We start from the raw sequence: 25357 nt of genomic DNA on the forward strand, positions 1-25357 counted from the left end.
TTTCCTTGCCATCCAGATCAATGTCATGGGCACATTGTTCCTAGAATAAACAGCTCACCTAGATAACCCAATAACCTGTAAGTGGAGGACCTGAGGACTCTGCCCACTGTTAACAGACTTGTAAATGAAGCATTTACAGCTGCATTCCCTACCCTTTTTTAGTCACGCTATGCTTAATGTCGTGAAGGCTGGAAACCTTTCATACATAAAACGTCTGCTTCTTCCAAGTGAGGGAGGTTCTCACCAAGGATCAGAAAGGCTGTAAAAGTTGCATTATCTGGAACTCCTCTGCTGGGTGTTCTTCTAAGCCTGTATCTTCCCTTTAAAGCTTCTCCCTGGTACTTGTGTTTTACTCACTGGAGCTAAAATTAGTCCTGTCTCTCTTTTAGCACAACTAAAGACAAGTTAGAAGCTGCCACAGCCCATCAACTCCTTATGCAAGGAGTTTCAGTGTGCTCTTCTCTACTGTGACAAAGCTTCTCAAGAGACTAAAATGTTCTCACTTGTGAGACACTTGGTGCCAGAGTGGAGTTTGAACCTGCTGCTTAGACCCTTGTGTCTGCTCTTTGAGTTGTCAGATGCAAGCTTGTGTTTTGGTGTGATGATTGTCATCTTGCCAGTGGTGATCATCTCTCTTGAGTATGATATATTCAGGCCCTTTCAATCAATGATCCTACATGATGCCCTCTATAAAAGGCTCCCATTTCAAACCATTTCCTAAAGTCCTTAAAAGTTTATTCCCATAGATAGGTATAAAAAGAGAGTACATAAACAAACTAGATACTTCAAGGTATCTGCGAGTTATTACTGATAGTTGGCAGACCCCCAAAAACCAGCCATCTTCTTATGCAGGCTTTATAAGTTTGACAGGTTGTGTCAAATCATATTCAGAGCTTTCTATAGCATAGACACCATCTCTCATTAGAACACATCTCCCAAAGGAAGCTGCAGAGTTCTCAGAGATATTTGACAAACAACATCTCCCTACCTTTATCAAGCACTATGCCATTATGGAAGCATCAAATCTGATGCAGCCCTTGCTGTAATGGTCCTGTAGTACTACTAATACAAAGGATTCTTAAAACTTAAGCGATAGGATGAGATTAGTATTGTGCTTGTTCAAAATACGGTTAAAAGTGGTCTTAGAGTACCCATCATTTCCTCTCAGTGGAGTGATTTTCACGCTCAGGAGTGAACTGAAATGGTGTTGGGCATGCTTAATTTTAGTACATGCTGAGTATGAGAGAAGATGGAGTATGCATGCAACCACTGTTGGTATTGCAGGAGAAACATACCCAATCTGGAGTGATAAGCTTTATGTGTACGCACTGTGTGAACATTCACATGAGTCACCCACTCTGATGAACTCTTGTTCTAAGTAAATAACTGCTCGTTTTTTGTGAGGATGCTGAAGAAGTGGATCAGAATACTAGACATATTCTAGCAGAGAGAAAATTAGGGACACTTACTCATTGCCATCATTCAGTGTTATTCATGACTCCTAGTTGAGACCTCCAAAACAAATCCTAAGTATTTCTTGATCATTTCAGGGCAGTCTATCAGGTGAGTTTGAGTTGCTGCTATGCCAACTGTCTGTGGCTATAGGAGCATTCCTGCTCAGCTCCACTCAACAGGAGGCTTATGTTGGCAGGTGGCACCTAGCAGCTGAGAGGCAGTTTAACAGGCAGCAAATTTCAGCTGCTAGTTACTAGCTCCTGCTCAGGCACAGTTAGCGACTGTAACCATGTGAAATGTTTCTGTGTGATAACACATCAAAAACAGATTTGAATTTGGCATGATAGCAAGCATGAATAAGCTCGTGTCAAAATTAATTTGCACAAGGAGAGAAATGCAGTAGTTCCCACAGATCTAGGGTTCTTATTAACCAAGGGCAATGTCAATGGACTGTATGGGAGCCATCTTTCTGTATTATCTTTTGTTGCTTAAGTTGTAGTTTGATATCTTATGGGTGTTTGAGAGGAATTTTCTGACAACTCTACTCTGGTAGGTAGAAGTTTGAGTGACACCCATTATGTCACTTGAATGTAAGTATCTAGAGTTCACAATGTTTCTGCCCAGTTTGTTGAGTCTTTATTGGCACGTCTAGCTTACCAGTGTGCTAGCTAACTATTCATATACAAAGCAAGTCAGATTCCTCCTGGGGCATTCCTCCTCCATCTGGGACATCTTAATGGAAATCCTAATTTGTGGCTATGTTGTCCAGCCTCAGGAGCTGAGTAACAGTTCTGGGAAGGAGACACAACTTTTTTTTTTTTTTCTTCCCTGAAATTCCCTTCAGACCCTGAGCCATTACCAACCATAACGATCAATACACTTGTTAAAAGAGGAAGACCAACAAGGAGTCTTGAAGAGTGACCATCATCACTTAAGTTAATTTCTTATCAGCTTAAGCAAAATTGATATGAACAACTCCAATGCTGACTAAATACCCAGACATAATTTTAAAGTGATTTGAATAAATCAGGTTAAAAAAAAGAAAACACACGCACATGCAACTGTAAGCATTGTAAGCGTAATGTAAGCAAAATGTAAGCATAACTGTCTTTTATTTACATTTACATATAAGTATATTGCATTTTTTGCTATTTGGCAGCTAACAAGGGGAATAAATTCAGGTGAAAATTCAGGGAATTTCTGTTTCTGAGGGCAGTGCGTGAGAAACTGCGGTAATCAAAGAAGCAATACTTTGTTTTGTCAGAAAATGTCTTTTGTTAGTTTCCAGGATGTACCAGCAAAAATTAAAGACTTGCACTGTTATCTTTTCAGCTTGTTTGATGTAGTTATGGATAATGTCATTATTTATTTTACATGCCTAATCCGTGTTTGAACTTCTTGATATCTTGTGCTAATCAGTTCCACTAGTTATTAGTGAAATAGTGAGAATGTTTTGTTAATTTTTTAAGCATTCCTTTTTGGCATACCTAACGTTCATTATACATTACTTGCATTGTGTACATAGGAGTATGACATTACTCTTCTCTGAATCACTATTTGTTCCCAAATTATCTTACGTCACTGTTTTTGTTTTTTCTTATGTCAATGAAACAATCCTGGTCTTTTATGTTATTTTGTATTTAAATTAAACATCACAGATTTCTGTGTACTTTCTCTCAAACTTAAGTATGTGGAGGAAAAATGATTCAAGAATAGAGTACTATTTCTACTTTTCCAAAGAAGTCCTCTGGGAAAGCTTGTGTATGTTGTATGTTACCTGTAAAAACAGTTGCATAGCATTCCCTGTACATTTGACAAATGAAATACTTCTAAGAGCTATCAGACATATTATGATTGCACTGTATATTGTTCATATACTTCTTGCTTAACACTGTTTCCTCAATTTTAGTCTGACTCAGTAGAGTTTCTTACATTCTTCTGTCCTTTTAGCATTTATAATGGATTATTTTTGCTTGATTTGCAGTAGATTACAGCCATTGGTTTCTAAAGTGTTGGTAATGGACTCGACAAACAAAATCAATCCCACTGTTGATACATGGTTAGATTAATATAATCCAAAGTCATATATCAAAATATCATTAGTGTAGACAGTGTATTCCTTTTCAGTCTCAAGTTCTTCATTCATTTCTCCAGGCTATTCATTCTGTTGCTTGGCACCATGAAGGGAAACAGTTCATGTGCAGTCACTCAGATGGAAGCTTGACCCTGTGGAACCTGAAAAGTCCTAACAGACCATTCCAGACCACAATCCCACATGGTAATTTTGATAGTAAAAAAGTAAAACAAAGAAACAATACAATATTCTCCATGTTGTTTGCTAATATCTTTGTTTATTCTTGAAAACAAGCATAGATTTTCCAAAGTAATAAAAGCAAAATTGTTTTGGTTTGGTTTGGTTGTTGTTGTTTTGGGTGTTTTTTTTTTGTTTGTTTTTTTTTAGTTTACAAGCAACTTTTCTTTGACTGGAAGAAAATACTGAGCCAGAATTAACCACGAACCCATGAATTTAAATGTACACTTCATTTAATTTTATCGCCCAATTAGTTACATGACAAAGCATGTAACAGTTTGTCAACAAAAGGAACCTGTTTATAGTCATTCTATGATCAGAAAAGGTATACAGTTGGTGAAGCTCAATAATTATTAGCTGTGTCATGCTCATCAGTAAACTGCATAGCTTTTATATGTTTTTGAAGGGTAGTCTGTAGTCCTTTAAATGTATGTGGCAGTAAAAACTTAAAGCCATAATAAATGTAATTAATTTAAACAAGCACATATATTAGGGAAATAGGTATTAACACTCATCATCTCCCGTAGCTTTAGAGTTCCGTTCTCTTGCTGATTATACAGTTACTACAAGGTGTATATTTTAGTTTGGTAGCTTGATAGTTTTATCATCATGATGTTTTAATACAGTTTTCACTGTCTTTCTTTCCTTAGGAAAAATTCAAAGAGATGGTAAAAAACCCGAATCCTGTAAACCAATTCTTAAAGTAGAGTACAAGACCTGTAAAAACAGGTATGTTTATAATTCTGTAATCAATTCAACGTTACAGTCCTGAGTTAATAAATTACTTTCAGAATCTTCCCCTTTTTCTTTTTGCAAAGCTATTTTTTATTTAAAGACACTAAACCTATATTGTAAACTCTTATGTGCGTAAACTTACGGTTGCTATGTTTTTATATTTGATATAGTGAACCGTTTGTGATATTTTCTGGTGGATTGTCATATGATAAGGCTTGTCGAAGACCAAGTCTAACAATTATGCATGGAAAAGCAATTACAGTTCTTGAAATGGATCACCCTATAGTTGATTTTTTAACTCTCTGTGAAACCCCGTATCCAAATGGTGAGTACAGTAAGCAAAACATATTTACAGAAAGTACAAATGAAGCAGTCTTCTCTCATTTCTTAATTCCCATCCAGGAACTTCTGTTCTCACAGTTGTCTCCATCTCAAAAAAAAAAAAATTAAAAATCACTGAAAGTAACTGGAACTTGTTTGCATTCTCAACATAGAAAACAAGTAATCAGTTGACAGTAAAGTATGCATAAATCTCCAGATACAAGTTTGAAACACATGGACTAGTGTGAGGAAATATTGCTCTTAATCAAACATATGTGCGTATATATCTTAAAGTGTTTTACTGCATATTGTGGGACTGCCAAATGCTGAAGTAAATTCACAGAAAACTCCAGAAAGTAACATTAGAAAAGCTGTAAGTAAAAAAGAAACTAAATTTGGCTTTTTAAGCCCCCGGTGAGTGAAGTAAAATAAATCTTCTACACATAGCTAAATCAACTATATATTAAAAACAATGGCCTATATTTCAATGTCATGGAATAAATTTAATTTTCAGTAACCTAAGTTAGTATGGCATTTCATTTACTTGTGGCAAATAAAGTGACGCTTTCCAGTATTATCATTTCGTAGCCCCTCCCCATGCTCACACACTATTATTTAAAAATTTTGGTTTGACCTGTTACTTACAGCCTGGTGTAACAACAGAATGCCAAACACCATGCATTCATAGCTGGCCTGAAAGGAGACTAAGTTGCTGTCTGTTTACTAAGCGTTTTGGCATGAGCTATCTCCAGAGTGTACTCTGAGCTTGTACATATTGGAATGGCTTGCTGCAGTTGAAATTACAGTCTTAATTTCATATTTATAATTTTTTAATACCTTCTGCACTATGTAAATTAATGTACCCTATAAGTGAAGGGAAGCATATACTTGTCATTTCAATAATTCATTTTTGATAAGCAAAAAAAAAATTGTTAAATACAGAGACAAACTATATGTTCTCCTAAAGAGTGTACAGAAGGAAGGAACTTGTCAGTACCTGAATTGAACACAGCAGACTTACAGCAGTGTTATGACAGTTATGTGGCTGGATGTAAGCTTTTGTTATGAAAAGTATTTCCTAGGGGAAAAAATCATTAATAATTATATATAATAAATTATAAATATTTCTCTATTTGCACTCTCGATCACAAATTTTCCAGTGACCAACTGTAACTCATCTGTATTAAAAAAAAAAATCAGCACCATTAAATTTTAGAGCACAATACTTTGAATACCAGCATAAGTTGAAACTTAGGTGAAAATGTTCTCCTACAAAAGAAAACTGGCTGAAAGATCACAGTACACCACTGCAAGTGCAGTCTTGTGAACGTTTTCTTCTGTTATCCCTTGTTATTGTTAAAATGAGGATATAGAGAACATTTCCTTTGGAATCTTGCTTTGGAATTGTTTTGGAAATGAGGGCATTTTATATCAAGTGGACTGGACCAGCTGTTCATAATCTATTTTTAAAGAACAGTAGTACACAGAAAAAGTATTAATACTGGCCAGCAAAAATACATTTTTAATTGGATTTAGCAATGCAGTGAGACACGGAACCTCCTTACACTCTATTTCTTTACTTTCAATATGCCAATACTGCTTCTGCTATGTATGTCGATCCCCAAAACTGTCCAAAAGTCATTTCTTTTCTCATTTCCTATCTGGCCCTACTCAAATGCTTTCTATTTTGCAGATATGTCTAGTTTGCAAATGTGTATATAAAATTTGGATCTCAAATCTTTGTTTAATAGACTCTGAATGTTCAGAGAACATATATGTAACTTGATTAGAATGACTAATGGAAAAACTCCAGGTCTTTTATATTTTATTCTTCTCTTACAGAATTTCAAGAACCCTATGCTGTAGTTGTGCTTTTGGAAAAAGATCTCATTGTTGTTGACCTGACACAAAGCAAGTAAGTGTGAAGTCTTGTATGAAGTTATTTATACTTCTTAACTGTCTAGCAGACAATAAAAATCCAAATGATATCATGCAATGTCATTTTACTATCCAAAATCATTAACTCTTGGTGTTAATTCACTGTATATGTTTACCTCCACCTCAAAAACTAGGATCAGCTAATCGACAGAAGCTTGATTTCAAGTTTGGGAATAAATCTAAGCCTGTAATCCCTTCAGTAAAGCCCTCAAACATTCATGTTACATTGATGTTAAGTGATTCTTGGTCACCTGCTGAATCATGACCCGAACTTGTGTGTTAGAAACTAGATTCAACAAGTACTTATACGCACATCTAACTTCACTAGATTCCGCAGGGACTACCACTTAAATGCTTACTCAAGTATCTTAATAAATAATGGCATTGATTTATAGTGGATCTATGGGATTCTTTCATAATCCATTTGTTGTTTTAAATGACAAATAATTATTTCACATTGGAATCAGTGTTAATACCAGAGAGGAACTATATATCATGAAATGCAGGATCCGATTCTTATTTCCTTTGTTCTGCATCCAACACTAACAGTTATGTATGTCCACAATTACACTGGTATAACTAAGAACAGAATTTTTCTTTAATGATTTGAAACATTTTAAGTGAATCATATTCTGATATCATTCACTTTCAAGAATAATTCCGATCATCTCAGCAACAGAAAATGGATGTAAGTGGAATCAGAGCAAAATTTCTTGCATTTTTGAATTGTGAATAACATTGTGTAATCTGCCAGAAGTGAGGCCTGCCTTCTTATCAGACAATCCAAACTGATGCAAGTGAGAAATAAACTGAGATCTACTTCATCTGTTATTTCAATTGTTCACTGTAGAATCAGTAGTTTACCAACCCAATAAGCAAAACTGTTCAACGTAAAACCCACAGTTGTAAAGGTAGTTCTTAGGTCATAGTCTATATTATATGTGTGAACCTGAAGCTTCTAGAAAATGTACAACCTCTGTATTTCATAAATAAGATTTTGATATGTTGGGAAAATTTACATTACAAAAACAGAATTCTTGTCTCAATACAAGAATTTTTGTATCTTTACTCGTTATTTTTGACACCAAAACAATACATATCTTTAAAAAATAAGGGAAAATGTACTTTATGAGTAATGATTTTACTTAGATTGTTATACACTGTAAAATAACAATGTCTTCTTATATGGTCTAGTGTATCACAGTGCTTCTAATAAATTGTCTTCCTTGACTAGTTTTCCAATCTTTGAAAATCCATATCCTATTGACATTCATGAGTCACCTGTCACCTGCACAGAATATTTTGCCGACTGTCCTCCAGATTTGATTCCTGTACTCTATTCTGTAGGAGCAAAACATAAAAAGCAAGGATACAGCAATAAGGTAAACAAAACCAATATATTTAAATAAAGAAAGCCGATATACAGTCTATGTCTTTGAAATATCTTGCCAAATTATTTTCATTTTACTTCTTTAATAGCTAATTTCAAATTGGTCTGGCCAGCAGCTTAGAGGCAGCTTTCCTTCTGTGGTTGCTTAAACCACCATTATACAGGACTAAGGCTGCTGGATTTATGTCAGATCAGATTGAGTTAAAAGAATGCCATGACTTTAAAATTCAAATTTGTCTGAATATGTTATCTCTATCAAAGAAAGAAGTAGTGTATAAAATGAGTATAATGGAAAGCAGAAAAGCTTCAGTGGAATGTAAGAGTTGACAGCATTTTATTAAATAAGGATATTAATTATTATTTTACTGAACTACCAAAGTCTTAATGAAAGAGTCTTAGAAATAATACAAGCTGCAGAAATAAAAATAGAAAATGGAATTACTTTATAAGTTTCAAGCATTAATCTGGTTTATGTTTTGATTAGAAATCTTAATAAACAAATTAGAAAAAATATTGGGCAAACTAATCAAACATCATCAGTTTGCTGTTCATATTAAAAGAAGTATTCTCCTTGGAGCTGTCTTGTTTTTCATGAACTGAGAATCTGGGCCCAATATACTTTGGGGTCTTGATTCAGCAAAGTACTTAAGAAAATATGTTTTTTCTTTCTTCAATTTGTTTTTTTTATCTATCCTTATGTATCCTACACACTCAGAATGTAGATAGCCAATCATTTGCCACCCACCCATTTCTGTACCCACATGCATTCAGTCCACGTATTCTCAGAACCAGTTTGTATGCCCAGATTTTTCTACCCAGTCATACTCTGCACAAATCCTTACCCACTCTGCCCATATGTCATCTGCCACATCCTGTATCCGTGCGTGTCAAGTTTTCGGCACAGACCACCATCTTGCTTTACCAGCCTAGACCAAGGAAGAGAGTGAGAATCTCGCCACTAGTAAACAAAGGCAGGGAAGAGATGGTGATTTCTCATGATCTGTGAAAGTTGCATTCTTGTCTCATATCCCATATCATGATGCTCAGATACTTGTTTCCCACTTTTCTGGGCCAGCTTCTTCAGTAGTCTCCATCCTCAGAATAGATTCTCAGTTCTATTCAGCATCCTATACAAGCTCCAAGAGTCAAGAAATGTGAAAACAGTAGCAGAGTTGTTTGTTACACCTTCCTCTGGTTCCTGTTTCGAATGTTTGCAGTGTTAGCTGTGCAGAAATCTTTTAAAAACTTGGAACTTTAGTTGTTAACATAAAAGTCAGTTTCATAATCTGTGCCAAAATGTTTTTTAAAAAAGAAAGAAAGAAATTCAAAGTCTTAATGAATATACAAAAATATTAATAAGCGTTAAAAGCCTTGAATACTACACATTTTCATTCCTTTTATAAGATGTATTGCTTTCTGGAAGAAGAAGTCTGCTCTTGAGTTTAAAAATTAACCAAGCAAAATTCATCAGGATTAATTTTAAACTCTATGCTCTTGTTGTTTGTTTAGGAGTGGCCTATCAGTGGTGGAGCATGGAACCTTGGAGCTCAGACATATCCCGAAATCATTATTACAGGGTGAGAATGAAACTGAGGATTTGTTCTTTTAAATTGTTAGTGTCTAGAACTTTTAATTGTGGGTTACCTATAAGTAAACATTGACCCTTGACAGAGTATTTGTGTCCTAACTTCTTCAGTTGAAGTACATGGTTTTTCTTCTTGGTGCAGTCACCACAGAAATTCCCATTTGCTGTAGAAAACAGAGCTTTGTATTCAAGGATGAACTACTGTTAAGAATTAACGATTGAGGCCCCAGTTTTAGAAAATAAGTCTGTATTCTTGTTAAGATGGAATCTTTGGAAAGGAGGATCCTTTGCAATAGAATTTTTTGGTGTTGAGGGCCATAGAGAAAAGCATTAAAAGGGGAACCAGCTGTTCTGTGCCTGTTGTCCTTTGGCCTTCTGGTGACTTTGTGTCTGGGGATGGTTTGGGAATTCATTTTAATACCACAGGATTAGTGGAGATGTGGTGCGCTGGGACGAATTTCACCTTGTAAGTGAGGGACATACCCATGAAAGGTTCAGATTGAAGTAGCAGCCCCATTGAGCCAATGCCTGATGTATTTTCAAGAAAACACCCTGAAAAGTACAACTCAGCCTTCTTGTAAGATGCATTCTGTGTTTTCTTCTGGTCTCAGCCATGCTGATGGTAGCAATGCATTTGATAAATTGTTATAATCAATGATAGTCAAAAGCTGTCTTTAAAAGACACAAAAATATGTGCAATAGTACCAATAAGGAAGATAAGAGATTATTCTAATTTTAAACAGAAGTGTCTCCTTTCTCCAACTCTACTTCAAGGAGGATTTTCTACTGATAAAAAAAATGCAGCTGTAAGGTATTACGCAGAATTAGCTTGCCCTCTGTCTTTTCGAAGTTAGATATACATGCCATTTTTAGAGTGCATAGGCCTGATGCTGGCCCACCGCAAGGCCCAAAGTGCTGAATCTTAACCTTGGCATTAGTGTGGGAATTAATTTTGTGCTGCTGTGATCTTAAAAATCACTGGGGACTTAGTTCTCTATAGGAAATGCATCAAAAAGTATTCTATTAATGCAATCAAACTAATAACAAAATATTTTCTTACAGTTATTATATGCCATTATACATTGTCAGTAAGGTATGGGGAGTTACCACACAAGTGATATACAGTTTTTCTACTTATATTTATCACTCACTGAAAGTAGAAAATGTTTTGTAATTGCATCTTGTTTTAACACATTTATTTTTTATATTTTTTTAAGCCATGCAGATGGATCAGTAAAGTTTTGGGATGCTTCTGCCAGTAAGTTTCTGAAGTTCACTTGTATATAATGCTGACAAATCATGCACATGCGCACACACATATATAATACATGATATTTTACATTATGCATAGTAATAGGTAGTGTAATTAGGAATAGTCAGGTGATATTAAGCAAACTAGGAAAAGACATTGCTAATGAGATATATTAGACAGAAAAGAATGAAAGTCCAGGAGAGGGATTAAAACACCAGATCTGACATACCAAAACCTCTGAAGGATGAAGTACTGGTAAATAATACCTAGGGCATAATCCTCTTGTGTATATAAAAGAGTGAGCTGAATTAGACCTGATGTTCGGTTTTGGTTTTCATGTCTCTTCTATTCTGAGTATAATGTAGTCTTTTTTACAGATAAGATATATAATTGTATTTTAATATTTTATTTTTACTTAATTAAAGACCTAAGTCTTGCCCAGTCTCAAGATCCAGGAAATAATTAGGAAGCACTTACATTCATCCTAGCAAGAAAAAGCTTCATAAAAGTTATTCCATACATTTTAGCTGTAATTGTAAATATCGGAAAACAGCATTTTTCCCTACAGAAAATACATATGGTACTTATTAGGAAAATATATTTATTTTTAAAGATGCATGTATTTTGGATGAAAGCAAATGTATTTTGGTTTAAATAATGTCTGTACTTCACAAGAGTTGGAGCAGTGTTGCCTTGTGTTCTCTCCCCTCAGTAGTACTGAGATCTCTAGGTAGAACATCTCTTTCCTGAGTTAGCAGTCTCTTTTCATTTCTTAAAGAAACAAGCATGAAAGAAACTGTCTGAAATGCTAGGCACGGAGAGATTTAGTTAGACCCTAATAAACAGTCTGACATAGTGGCCAAGAACACCAACTGTGAGATATTTAAACTACCTGCTAACTCCAAATTGTACCACAGAATTGTCATGATTAATTGTATTACCATTTCCAGCTAAATATGAAGAACACTTACAAGATTTTAATGTCAGCTAAAACTGATGAGTTTGTCAGGTAATTCTGTTTTTGCCTAATACCAAATCTTTCACTCACCAGGATGGTCAAGGAGAAAATTACTATCTCCAAAGCCTAATTTCATATAGGAATTCTGTGTAGCCACGTCAACTGAACATTACTAGAAGTTACATTGGAAAGTGACTAATATCTTTTGTTTTATAATATATATATCTTGGGGAAATGGAAGAAGAAAAGATACATGCCACATTTAAAGTTTGCATCTTTCAGCATTTTCAATCTATAGTGAACATCAAAAAGGAAAAAATTGCAACGAGGTCAACAGGAGAAAAGGAAAGGGAAAAAAAGCGGGGAAAAAAAAAAGCTTCTCACAGGGTGTAAACATAAACCGCTAATCAGTTGCTGCAACAGGAATTGGCCTTGGAGGTAAAAGCTTCGACGATCATGAATATTCATGCATTGCTTTAACAGTAATAGGACTCTCAGTGCATCTCTGATGTCCTGGTCTTAGTCCTGCTTTTCAGAACACATACAGCATTACTGGTACTATACTTGGTACTTACTATTTACAAGGTTTTAATTATTACAAAGTTCTATTATTTACACAGACTTAATTTTTATAAGAGTTCAAATTTAATTTGAGAATTCTTGTCAAACATAATATCCTACTTGTACTGGAAGGCACAAAATACTTTGCTTTTAGACTTATTTTAATTGTATAATTTTGCATCTGAAAACACAGATTTGTGGGAGACAGGCAATTGCTAAGCCACTGAAGCAGTTTCCCAAGTTTATCTTCCCTAGTTTGTCTCAAAAGCCATCTCTTACTTGCCCATGTGCAAGTGGTGCCCAGTAATTCACAGATGCATAAGGCATAGTCTTGCCTTGTACTTGTGTCATATGACTCTGTAATTCTTCAAGTCCTAGTATGGGTAGGCCCAAGATGCCTGATTCAAAGTGACTCTCTGGATTTGATGCTGAGACTAAGGGCATCCTGAGCCCTCTCCCACCTCCACAAAACACAGAAGAATGATGAATTCATTACAGAAGTAATTGCTGCAATTTGTGAAAATTTGGAATATACTTAAACTGCAAAAAAAATATAATAATAATAATTCTGTTGTCATCTGATTACATAACTAAAACACCACTCTTCATCTTTTCATTGCTTGTTACACAGGATAGCTGGACTGATCTAGCATAATTACAGTAACATGCATAGCAGCTTTACCTTTATGTAAATACACACCCTAATAGGTGCTGGGCCTGACTGACTTTTTCTGACCTTATGCAGTGATTGATTAATGACACTGGTAAATTAATGTAAAAGTAGTAAAAAACACAGCAAAGGGGAAAGCCAATAAAGCAAAATGGGGCTAATTACAATTCCTCTGTTGCCTCCAAAATTCAGTGCTGTAGTTGTACTCTTGACCAAAGTTTCTGGATATTACGTTTTTATATGCAGGTATAAATACAGATATACTTATTAGTCAGGAAATTCAAAGAATTTTAGAACTCCTGTTCTTACAGAAAGTCTTTGTGTTGCCCAGAATATTTTCTTTTTTTTTCTCTTAATATGCCTCTTACACTTTACTTTCTAGCAAGACAAGGAAATGTTAGTTTCTCATCTCATCAGGAAAATAGCAGTAGCACCAGAACCTCTTTTTAACACTGAGTATAATCTTGCCTCAGAAAGTACTAAGTATTTCACAGACAAATACACATTTTGTAAATATCAAATACGTGTCCTACCGATACTGCATATCAGAATATAATGCCCATCTTTTTCTCTTCTTAGGCCTTCACATGATTCTTTGTTATGCCACAACTGAAAAGAAAATGCGAACTGAAGAATTTTATAACTGATTTGCTTATTGTTAATCAGTATTTTTATATGTTTTAATATATTCCAGTTACTCTACAGATGTTGTACAAATTAAAAACATCAAAGGTCTTTGAAAAACAAAAGTTGGGAGAAGGAAAAGCAACAGCTGAGATTGTGGAAGAAGACCCTTTTGCTGTTCAGATGATGTACTGGTGTCCTGAAAGCCGAATTTTTTGTGTGGCAGGAGTTTCTGCATATGTGGTTGTTTACAGATTCAGCAAACATGAAGTAAATACAGAAATTGCAGTAAGTCATTCATAATCCTTTATAAAAGAACAACATTTCTGAATCAAAGTGCTTTCTGTACTCATATACTTGAAAAAAATAATATCAAGCTCAGTAAACATAGGTTTAGGAACATTCAATTTTTAAAATTTTGAGGGAAATCTTGCTCATACTTAAGCTGGTAATAAAAACATGAGTTTTTGCTATCCAACTCTCTTCTTTTTCACTTTAATAGTAAAATTCAGGATGGATTTCAGATGTAGTTTGCTTTTAAGACTTTGATCACATTAAATCTCTGTCATACTTGCCTTCTCTAAAATACTGATGGATGTATGTTTTGTCAGACAATATTGCTCTTCTTAAATTAAGTATTTAGTATCTTCAATTTATGTTCATAGTATTTGTCATGAAAGGGAACTGAAAATTATCACTGACTTTAATAAAATTATGAGAGTTTATTTTTTTTCTGACTTAGACTGACTTTATTTCCTCCAAAATAGACACTATTTGAAATGCTAGGTGATTTATGGCTAAGTAGTTGTTATTTTATTAAGCATCATGATCCTCAGTGTTATTCAAATATTCCTTTTTTCTGTCTTTAGGTCTTATGCAGTCACTTCATTTCAGGTAGAATCATACAGTTCATGTTCTTTTAACTGCACTGCAGTCATCTTGTACTTATCATTCTACAGCATGTCAGACTTTCGTTTAAAACTGCATTTCTTCACAGGAGCCACAACCACTTCTAAGAGTGTGGCTCAATGGCACTTAAAATGAAAAACAATCTTTCTTTAGTCTAAAATACTTAACGGCAGACAACTCTTAAGAGAAAGCCAATCTAAACATGACTGCCTTTCCTTCTGGCTTGCCAGTTTCTGACTCTGGAGAATAGTCCGCAACTTCCAGACACACTCTTTCCAGCAGGTCTTTCTTCATGTCTGCTGGCTCTCAAAAAATCCCCATGGCTGGCCCAAACATTCCATTCCATTTACACCTTCCCTGACAAAAGTTTTCCTTTTCACACTATTTTAATGTCCTTTAGAAAGTCTATAGTTCTAGTGTGGCAAAAACATCTGTGCCACTTTTGGCCTGTAATCATGTGCCAGTTGGTAAAGAGATTCATTACCAGTAGTTGTTCTGCTTTTTTCCTCTCGTTTTTTCACCAGAGGCAATTTTTAAGCTAGCTTAAGGCATCCTTTCAGGAAGGTTTTTAAGCTAATGAACAATAATTTCACTTTATTGACCAGCTCACACATAATGCTGCTAAAATCATTACATTTCAATGTTCGTATACTATTTCACAGCAAATGCACCTTATCTTTTATTACCTAACATTTATTTTCTTTATTTTCATGTCTTTTAGATTTTAAGCTGAGTTGCAGCAGACCTGGTGTGTTCTAAAATATAATAATGTGTGCAATTTAACAGTTTCTCAGATTTCATCTGTACTTAAGAAACATTTATATAAGGAATTGTTCTGTGAAGAGTTGTTTTAATATCATCTAATATTTTTTGGCGTAATCAATGAGTTCTCCTAGATTTTGCGGATCCCAGAGATGAGCCTCATCTCTTGTTTCACCATTTTTGTTGCAAGCATTCAAGTCTTCATTCCTAAGTGGTGTTTTTGTTGTTTTGGTTTTCCTGTTGTTTTTGTTTGTTTGTTTGTTTGCTTGTTTTTTAACAAAAAGTACAGGAGTTTTTGTTGGAATACATACCTGACTTTAGCTCGCCTAGCATTGTCTATATTCAGACTGGGTTGGCCAGCCTCAGGACTTTGCTGCGTGAGGTGAGCCCAAGTTCTAGCACTTAGTGTCTGTAGCAACCAGCCTGAACATAGCTTGAGTTCCATCTACAAATCCCAGCATTTTAATAGACACCATGTTTGACAGCCATCAGTCTTGTAACATCATTGCTATGATGAATGGGAAGCACGGAGGCTACTCTGAGGTTCCTCCATGTAGCAGGGAAGTCCACTGCTGAACATGCCTTAAGGCACAGGCTGTGCCTGGGACTTCATGAATATAAGTGTTATTTGTGTCATTCCATGTCAGATTCTGGAGACAAGTAGTATGCACGTAACTCAAAGTCTGCTTTATATCCAACCTTCGAGTCATTGCCATATAGTTATGTGAAAAGCATTTGTTGCTGTTTTATTATCTGAATCCATTCCATCCAGTCCAGGAAAGATATCTAGGTATATATTAAACAAGATCACTTTCTCAGTGATCGGTCTATGATTCCTCTGTAAAGCTCTTGAGAAGAATGATACAAAATAAGTTTGCAGTAGTTTGACCATAGAAAGGAAAATCAATTAACATATTGATTCAGTTATCAAAAAAAGATCTCTACAGTGTGTCAAAATAAATTGGTGCCACCATTTTTCCTTCTATGTGTAAGTGGGTGATAGAACATAACAAAATGAATTTTAGTAGAAAAAGGAAGGCAAAGAAAAATATCCAGAGAAGAATTAGGCACTTCTAACATGGTCAGCAGAAGAACATGCTCTTCCCATACTCCCTTCCCTCATAAACATTAAACGGCATTATAAATCGTTTCAGACAGCAGCAATTACTTCCAGAAGATTAGATTTTCCTGAACTCGATATTTCACTCTTTCAAAGCAAATGTTGTCCGTAGGCTTCTAAGCTGATTCAGGCAAAAAAAAATATGTGTAGATTTTGCTTGGAGGAAACAAAAGTGAAAATTTGAGAAAGGACACTTTCTCTTCTGATTGAGCAAAATCACTTTTTTCTGAAATGTTACAACACAATGGTTGAGAAATAGGCACATCTTCAGTGTACTGATCCTTATCTCCTGATTTTCATACAAATTAGATAGCTTCTTTGTGCTGCCATCTTGATTTTGGTGAAGATGATGTCTCGGTGAGAAACTACTAAGAAGGAGATCTACATCTATAATTGCTTCTGATCACTTCAAGAAACCAGCACTGAAATTACTATTTAGCTAGTATTCCCAAGACCTTAACTCTTAGAGTGCTGTACTTTTTTTGTTTTGTTTTGTTTTCTAGAGTTCTCCTTTCTACCTCACAAATTATCCAAGAATTACCCGATATTTATCATGATTTCATTTTTTAGATGATTACTTATATAGATTTGAGTTCCCTGCCCAGTTTCCCCTGTTTTGAAATTTCTTCAGTTAAAATTTCCTGAATTAGTGGAAAGAATTGAAGGATAGTTAAGCTTGGTTGGTCTCCTTTTCCCTATCCAGAGGTTGAAAGTTAAGTTGTTTAGATTTTGCATTCTAGAATCTGCCAAGCTCATGTGCAGTCTAAGGAATATGGAACTCTGTGCTGTTACCTCTGATTTCCTGACACCCACATATGGACAGATGGAGTTCATGGACCAGTACTACTCACACTGTTCAGCTTCTGCAGACTGGCTAAAACCTGTCTTGTAGAGACTGTTGTACTAGCAATACAGAGAAAGAGTTGATGATAATTTAATTAATTGGCTTAGGAAAAAAATAAAATGGACAATAGAAAATTTTCATAAAATTGATCCTTAATGATGCCTTCTTATGCTGAAATATTGTTTATTTGGGAGTGAGTAATTAATATGTCTTTTCAGACTAAGTCCTGGAAAGCTGTAATCTTTCCTTTCACTTATAAGAAAAGGCTTGGATCAAAGTCAGCACTGGAAGAATATACCTAATTAATTCTCCAAGTTCCTATGTGATGTTAGGCTGTTAGGCTGTATAAATAACAAATGACAGTATTCTTTGCTTGCACATGATGATGATAAATGTTTTGTTGTTTTTTGCTTGTTTGTTTGTTTGTTTTTAAGAAAATAAGATTTACTGATATTTATTTGAAAGTAATAAAACTTCCAGCAGCTTTCTTTATTAAATTGTGACTTAGCTTTTTATTTATTTAAGTCACTAGAGGTACGACTTCAGTATGAAGTAGAAGATATCATTACTCCTGAACCAGAAATAATTCCCCAGTTTCCAGATGCCTCTTCCCAGCTTCCTTCTTTAAAGAGCCTTTCAGGCAGTACCAACACTGTAGCATGTGAAGGAATGATGAAGGACAGTATCCCATGTCTTAGGTAAGTCTATGCCATCATTCAAATATTTATCTTTCTAAAAAGTATTTGTATCAGGTGTATTAGTGATTCAAGAAAAGGAAGTTAATTATATGTATGTGACATATCATATGATGCATATGACACAATGAAAAGAAACCAGAATTTTAAACAAACAAAAGAATTAAGGCAAAATAATTAACAATGGACTTTAAGTAGCTGGAATTAAGTTATGGAGAAGACAAACTGTTATAGTTAAAGTTTGAGTGTAATTTTCCAGTATGGTCTATGAGTAAATCTTCATCTCACATCCAGTTTTGAGTGGAATACAAGCACTACAGAATAGATCAATGAATTTTTGAGGAACTTTTTTTTTTTTTGTAGTTCACAAAGATACTTCCATAAAACAATCATGTGCAAAGCTTTTGGTCCTTGATTAATTAGTATAATAGTAAAATAATCCTCTGTGAAAGAAGTATGTATATTTTATGACATGTTGGGGGAGGAAACCGTGTTCACACCCACCAAACAATCTTAAATGTTTTGAATCAGTTGCACTATGTGGAAGTATATAGGTGTTTAACCTTTAGGAAGAAGCAAACTGTTGTCTGCTACAGTACACATTGCTATTGTTTGGAGTAGAATAATATGCCTTACTAATAAGGCAGATAAATTATAGGCTTAAAGAGTTTCAAAACAGAATTCTGTACAAAACTCCATAAAACATAATTTCACAGGAATTACAGTGCACAGTTAATAATGATTCCTCTCAGTGAATTCATTATTATTTCAGTCTAATTATTATTAAATATTTTAATGCCTCAATTACTTCAAAAGCAGTTTACATGAACATTCCTTACTTTGCAGATATTTCAGTCTGTTGTGCTCCTGAAAAATAGCATTAACGTTTAAAAGCAATATTGTGACATTGCTCATGCATAATTGACAGTAGCTTTTGGCATCCTGTTCATTTGTCCACCTCATTCAGTCTAGCAGCTGAATCTCAGACATAAGTTTAATGATTAATGTAAACCATTAAAATCAATAGAAGAGGCAGAGAGGTGTTATTAAAAAAATCTCAATGGGAAAACTTTTTGTGCCATTGAAATCAGTAAGAATGCAATTGATTGTTTCAGTGAATAAGATTTTCCCTTAAGGGGTTCTTATTTGACTCAGTTAGGAGAGGGGAAGCATTGTTGATTTGGAAGGAAGCAAGGCTGTAATAAATTTGGAGATGTTCTGATAGTTCATTTTTGGAAGTTTGCTAAACTCCATACAATCTCATATTAAGCAGCCAACAGATTTTTGCCCCATTTTGCCCAAAGTAAATCGAAACATATTTTGTTAGAGAAGTGATCTCTAGTGTTCACCATGAGAATTGCTGGCATACCCCCTCTAACATTTATATGAAAGTATGCTGTGTACACTCACACCGTTTTCAACAGGAAAAGGCATATAAATATTCCTACTATTCCCCCAATCCAAACCCATCTTTTTCTTTTGAATAACTTATGTTCTAAGCAGGACATGATGATAAGATGAAAGTAGTACTGGAAATGCAGAAAACCCAATAGAGTCCTGGATGATGCTATTGATTTTATATGCAAGTTAATAAGGTGAGTAACAGTACAGAGTCTAATATACAGTTGATATTGTAAAGCTGCAGCCACCTACACATGGCGGGTAGTTGCACAACTTGAATTATATTGCTAATCCACATAGAAATTTATATACAGACTAGCATTTAACCTTGGCTCTGTTGTGTTTCATATCTCCTTCTCAAACTCATTACAGCACTCCACACTACATAATTTTTTACTAGTCAGAATTCAGTATCTGAATGTTTGTGTCTGGAAATAAGTACTAGAAGGCAACTGACTGAAGGGTCTAAAGTAATGAAAACTTAGTATTTTTCTGAAATCAGAAGTAAATGTTACCAAGAGAGGCGAGTAACAATGTGGAAATACTCTTCTTGCTTATTTCAGAAGATTAAATAATCAAATATGCCAAATAGCATAAGAAAACTGATATACTTGTGATCAATTATCCAGGTAAAACATTTTTTATGCATATACTGTCATTAAATAGTTGTTCCCAGAAGGTATGTCAATGTTCCCAGACTTTTAGTATCATCTCAAAATTAAGACAGTCAGGGATTTTGACAAGTAGCTTCAAAATGACAAAGATCTGACTGTGATTATCTCATGAAGAAAACTAAAACCCAAAACTTTGCACCAATGAACTTCCAAGTAGCATAACAAGAAAATTTCAAGGAAATCACTAAATATTGACATTCCTTCTGTGAATACTCCTCCAGCTTACTTACACTCATAGTATAAACACTTCCAAAAAAGCAAAACCAAAACAATTTAGAGCTAACTATCAACAGTATTGGTCAAGCAAGATGGTTGGTGAAGCCAGGAGAATGACTCAAACATGCATAAAGATTGACAGTGTCATACGAACATGGGAATGAAAAACTGAATTATATCTGAAACTATTTTACTCCAGTCTTATGGTCTTTAACCCTACTAAAACTAATTCAGTGCTTGAAGAAAATGCCTGTGAAATAAAACCCAGATTACCAAAGAAGATCCTCATATTTGTAGTGGAGAGTATGCAGAGTAAGGTGTTTGCTTCTTGCTAAAAAAAAATTAGGTAAAAAAAATTAGGTAAAAACTGTGAAAGAAAACTTTGAAGGCATTTCAAGTTGTCTGAGTTTTTCAGTATGTTATTAAGAACATATTGGAAAAATAGTAAGAAAAACATATTTGAGAAGTTCAGAATTAATTCTGCAGCCATTGTCAGTCTTGTGGTAGTGCGTTTAGGAGGGGAAAAGAATAAACACATTGCATTGTCTTAGGTATCTGTTGAAACTCACGGTAACAGAGTACTTCACTCCTGTGTTCCCCCACTTTATCAGTTACCCATTGGGAAATAGGGATGGAAAGTATGTCTGCTCAGCTGAAAGGGCAATAGACTTAAGCTTTGCTTCTTGTATCTCATCTGTTTTACATCTCTTATAAAAATTCTAAGGGCAGGATCTAATGAGAGAAAACAGAGAATCAGGTGCAAGATGGAAACACCACCACTAGCCTACCTCCTAAAGGTTTATCTACAGCCATAAGATATGCAAGGGCCACATCACAGGAGGCATTCTGGAGGACTATTTGTATAAAATACTCTGTTTCTGTGTATTTACAGTAAACACTGTAAAGTGCTTTAAAAAAATAAATCTTCATCATATACAACTGTTCTTTTTAGTTTCAGTTTTCCCCAGGACTAAAAAGTGCCCCTCTCCCTTAGCAGCTTGGGTTCCCAGATATACAACCCTTTGTTCTCACCACCAATACTCCTGGGTAATCCAGGGCTTCATTTACCTCAGTGGCATTTCACCTGCTCCACTGTGTGGTCCTCCATGGGCTGCAATATGGAGACCTGCTCTTGTATCATGGAGATTTGCTCTTGTGTGGCCCTCTCCATGGGCTGCAGGGAAATACCTGCTCTACCATGGTCTCCACAGGCTGCAGGGCAATCTCTGCTCTGGCCTCTTCTCATAGAGGCCACCACTGTGGCCCCTCCATCCTCTGGTACCAAAACCTTGCCACATGATTTAAATACTCATGCGATCAGAGAGGAAAAAAATACAGGAGCAGGTCATGGTCATGAAAAGGACAGCAGATGGTTATGTTTTGGAAATCCCAATGAAGGTCGTCTTCCTCCTCCTGAAATGCTGCATATATTCTGCTATGATAGCCAGATATGTGATCCTGTACTCACAGGTATACTAGATATGCTCTGATAGGACTATGAAATTTGAGGAGGCTGCAGAACCTGGGAAAATTGTAGATGGTTGTGAAAGACATTGCACACCTAGTAATAAACTGTTCAGCTCCTTCAATGCTTGCCCCAGCTCCTGTTTCTGCTGCTTCATCTCTTCATGCTTGACAGAACAGTGTTATTAGTTCCAACATGGTATCTAATGCAATGACACTGCAGCAAGTGCTCGTTATGGCTAGGTCAACCCACACCTCAGAAAGTCTTATCTCACTACTGCCAGCACCATTTTTTGGCTCCCAGGATTTCTTTGGCATACTTTTTGGCATGCTTCTTTGTTTGCATGTCTGTCCAACCATGGTATTAACAAAGCTCCTGATACAAGACAATTAAAGTGGTTACTTTTTTCTCTCCAGCTGGGCAGATAAGGTGCTATTCATCCCTTCCAGTTTTGGTCAACACTAGTGCTGTTGAGTGCTTTTCTTTTCCTCTTATGACTGCAGCAGCCTTGAGTGGAGGCAGGGAGGGGTGGTAATCCAGACCCCTTGCCTGCAGATCTGCTCCCACAGCTGGTCCTGGATGATAAGGAGGGAGGAAAATGAGGAACGGAACAAGCGTCCTGCTTACTAAACTGTGCAGTGCTGTCTTTCCTATGACAGGGTCTGAGCCAAGTGACTGATTATTGCTTTAGAGAAATGGATATGTAAGGTCTGAACAATGCTACAGACCAGAGAAAAAAAGTAGTGTATCACTCCAATGTTAAGGAAATTAATTTAGAAAGATGGATGAGGAATACTTTTCATATTAAAAAGTAAATGAGGGAAAGGTTGGCAAGGTTAGTGAACCCTTTAAATTAATAATATAAGCAGTAAAGCATAAACTGTGTGGTTAAACTGATGGTTAAACAATTGAGGACCCCATATGAATGTATTTTGAAAAAAAATGGTTGTCAGAGATATTTTATTAGGTGTCCATGCCCAGGTGTTGTTCGTAGGTGTTGTCCATCTTCCTGGCTTTGGGACTACACAGGTGCTGGCAGCGGGTGGCCCTGGGGTGGCCCCATGTCAGACACAGCCTGTCCCAGCTGGCTGCACCTAGGGCACCCCCAAGCCACACAGTCAAGCTAGGGGCACCTCGGGGGAAGCCTCAAAAGTGTGAGGAGTGTTGTGCAGTCCCCTCTTCTTCATAATTCCTGTTAGAATTAGAACACGGTTTGCTTTGTACATTTTCAGTTGTGCTACATCAGTTGTCTGGTTCTCCTGCCAACTTTTGCCATATTACCATTTTGTAGTTCAGTTTTCTGCATCTATTTTCACTTTTCCAAGTGTGATAGATTGCCAACAGCCAAATTTGCCACTAAGGCGTCTATCCCACCAGATGCATTCAGCTGAACAAATTAAAAACCAATAGCCATGGTTGTTGAATGAGAAGCCTGAACATTCCCTCTTGAGAAAAGTGCTTACATACATACTTAGTAGAAATTAGTTGTTGTTTTTCCAGTCTGATCCACCATCTTTTCAGGTGCATGGGCCAGGAATGCTTGGAAAGCTTGCTAAGTCACATCTTAGTTATGTTCAGGAGATCAGCAGTCATCAAAGATGTCATCTCTACAATCCAGTACATAGGATGGTACAGTTTTAGTTATTTACAGTATGGCTATGTGTAGAGATGCACTTACAGCAGAAAAAAAATATTATTTGCCAATCATTTTGGCAAAAAAAATAAAAATAATTTTTCAGAGTGTTGTTGTCAATGTCAAATTGACTGGCTACTCTCTTTCCTTTCCTGATTCTGTTTCTTTGGGTACTATTTTTCACGGGGGTAGAAGATAATATGTGGTAGACTGCCCTATTATGACTGTGTGCAGAAGGGTGCAATATATTCACTCTCAGTATTTACAGCTATCATAAATAGTCACTGGCTAGTGGGCTTTATTTCTAAATTACTGCCTACAGTGTGAATGTACTAATGAATAACGCATCTCAAAGTGTTGCTGTTCTTGCACAGTATCTTCTTTCAGTGTATCACTGAGTTCTATAAGTCAAGATCATAAACAACACAGGCATACAAAAATGTTCAGTTCTTAAACCCTTCTCAGTGTACACTTTCACTATCTGCTTTGCAAGTCACTGAATTTGCCATAAGAAAATATGAAGAGGTGCTAATATTTATACCGGGTTTTATATAGGAAACATTTATTCATTAAGACTAGATCATGTATGAGGTAATTATAACAAGAAAACAGGACTTGTTTGTACTAGATGGACAAATAGAATTGTCAAGTCCAGAAGTTTTGGTTATGCAATGGTGAGGTGCACTATGGAAAGGCACATCTCATCTGTCTTCTCTTGCCTTACCTCAGAGCAAGAAACTTCCAACAACGCAGAAATGTCCCATTTGAGATTTTTCAGAAGAAAGTGTTTTATGTTTTCCATGCAAGTTCCTGCCAATTTTTAAGTGTACGTTATATAGTACAAGAAAATAATCATGAAAAGGAAAATGAAAACAAAATGATGAAGCAAAACTTATTTTTATTGACCCCAAGTGCTTATCTCACCTGTATTTTCTCCAGAGTCTCTCCTTTAGGGAATGTTGAAATTTTCAAATTTGTTTCTACGACAGAAATTAAAGTCAAAGCCTAAAATTCGTCCAAAACATTCCTGTTCTGGAATGTCTAGTGAAAATGCCTAGTCTCAATGTACAGTATTTGCACAATATGCTGCAAGCATGGGTACTGCTCTGAACTTATTAGAGGATTCTGCTTCACTAGTATTTTCTCAGGGGTTGTTATTCATGGCCCAGTTTGTTTGTTTGTTCTTGTTTTGTACCTCTTCTTCTTAGTGTTAAGACTCGACCTGTGCGAATGCCTCCTGGATACCAAGCAAATCTTGTTATTCAGTTGGTGTGGGTGGACGGTGAGCCTCCACAACAGATTACCAGTCTTGCTGTAAACTCTGCTTATGGACTGTAAGTAATGCAAAATTAAGGTGCATTCATTTACTGTTTATTGCACTGTCACATATTTTCCAGTTATACTTTGAAGTTCTCTGCAGACATTGGAAGTCGGAGTAAAAATAATCAAAAGGTGCTGTAACCCAGATTTGGGGGGAAAAAATATTTGAATTCTCATGAAGACTGTAATACTAGATGTTAAACTTCCATTCTTGCCAATATTTTTACTATTCCTGTTTAAGAGACTGAACTGTTTTACATCACTCTACCCATCCTTTCAAATAAAATCCAATTACCTTTCAAATCTGTAACCTGAAGTAATTTTGAAAGGATCACCAAGGTGAAATACATTTTGTAAAAAAAAAATGGTGATTATGTGTTAAATGTCATTTGTCATGATATTGTATCTTTAATTGGAAATTATCTTCTGAGAACAGTATTTTTATGTGTGTGCTAATCTGTTTGCAAGAGAAGCAGAAACCTGAAATTGAAAATTGAATATGGAACCTTCAAATGCTA

The 25357-nt window shown here is 35.6% G+C and overlaps 1 protein-coding gene across 2 annotated transcripts in view; it reads left to right on the forward strand.

The window, feature by feature from the left end:
• Positions 1-25357, forward strand: part of STXBP5L (syntaxin binding protein 5L) — a 196651-nt gene that overhangs the window by 117818 nt on the left and 53476 nt on the right. For both annotated transcript variants that reach the window (XM_035540508.2, XM_035540509.2), the window contains exons 8-17: positions 3610-3733; positions 4417-4495; positions 4672-4826; positions 6665-6737; positions 7995-8142; positions 9660-9727; positions 10953-10993; positions 13871-14088; positions 17961-18133; positions 24728-24853. In XM_035540508.2, coding sequence (XP_035396401.1) covers positions 3610-3733; positions 4417-4495; positions 4672-4826; positions 6665-6737; positions 7995-8142; positions 9660-9727; positions 10953-10993; positions 13871-14088; positions 17961-18133; positions 24728-24853 — 1205 coding nt within the window. The remainder of the gene's footprint in view (positions 1-3609; positions 3734-4416; positions 4496-4671; positions 4827-6664; positions 6738-7994; positions 8143-9659; positions 9728-10952; positions 10994-13870; positions 14089-17960; positions 18134-24727; positions 24854-25357) is intronic.

This window comes from Cygnus atratus, chromosome 1 (genome assembly GCF_013377495.2).
Source record: "Cygnus atratus isolate AKBS03 ecotype Queensland, Australia chromosome 1, CAtr_DNAZoo_HiC_assembly, whole genome shotgun sequence".
Classification (NCBI taxonomy): Eukaryota; Metazoa; Chordata; class Aves; order Anseriformes; family Anatidae; genus Cygnus; species Cygnus atratus.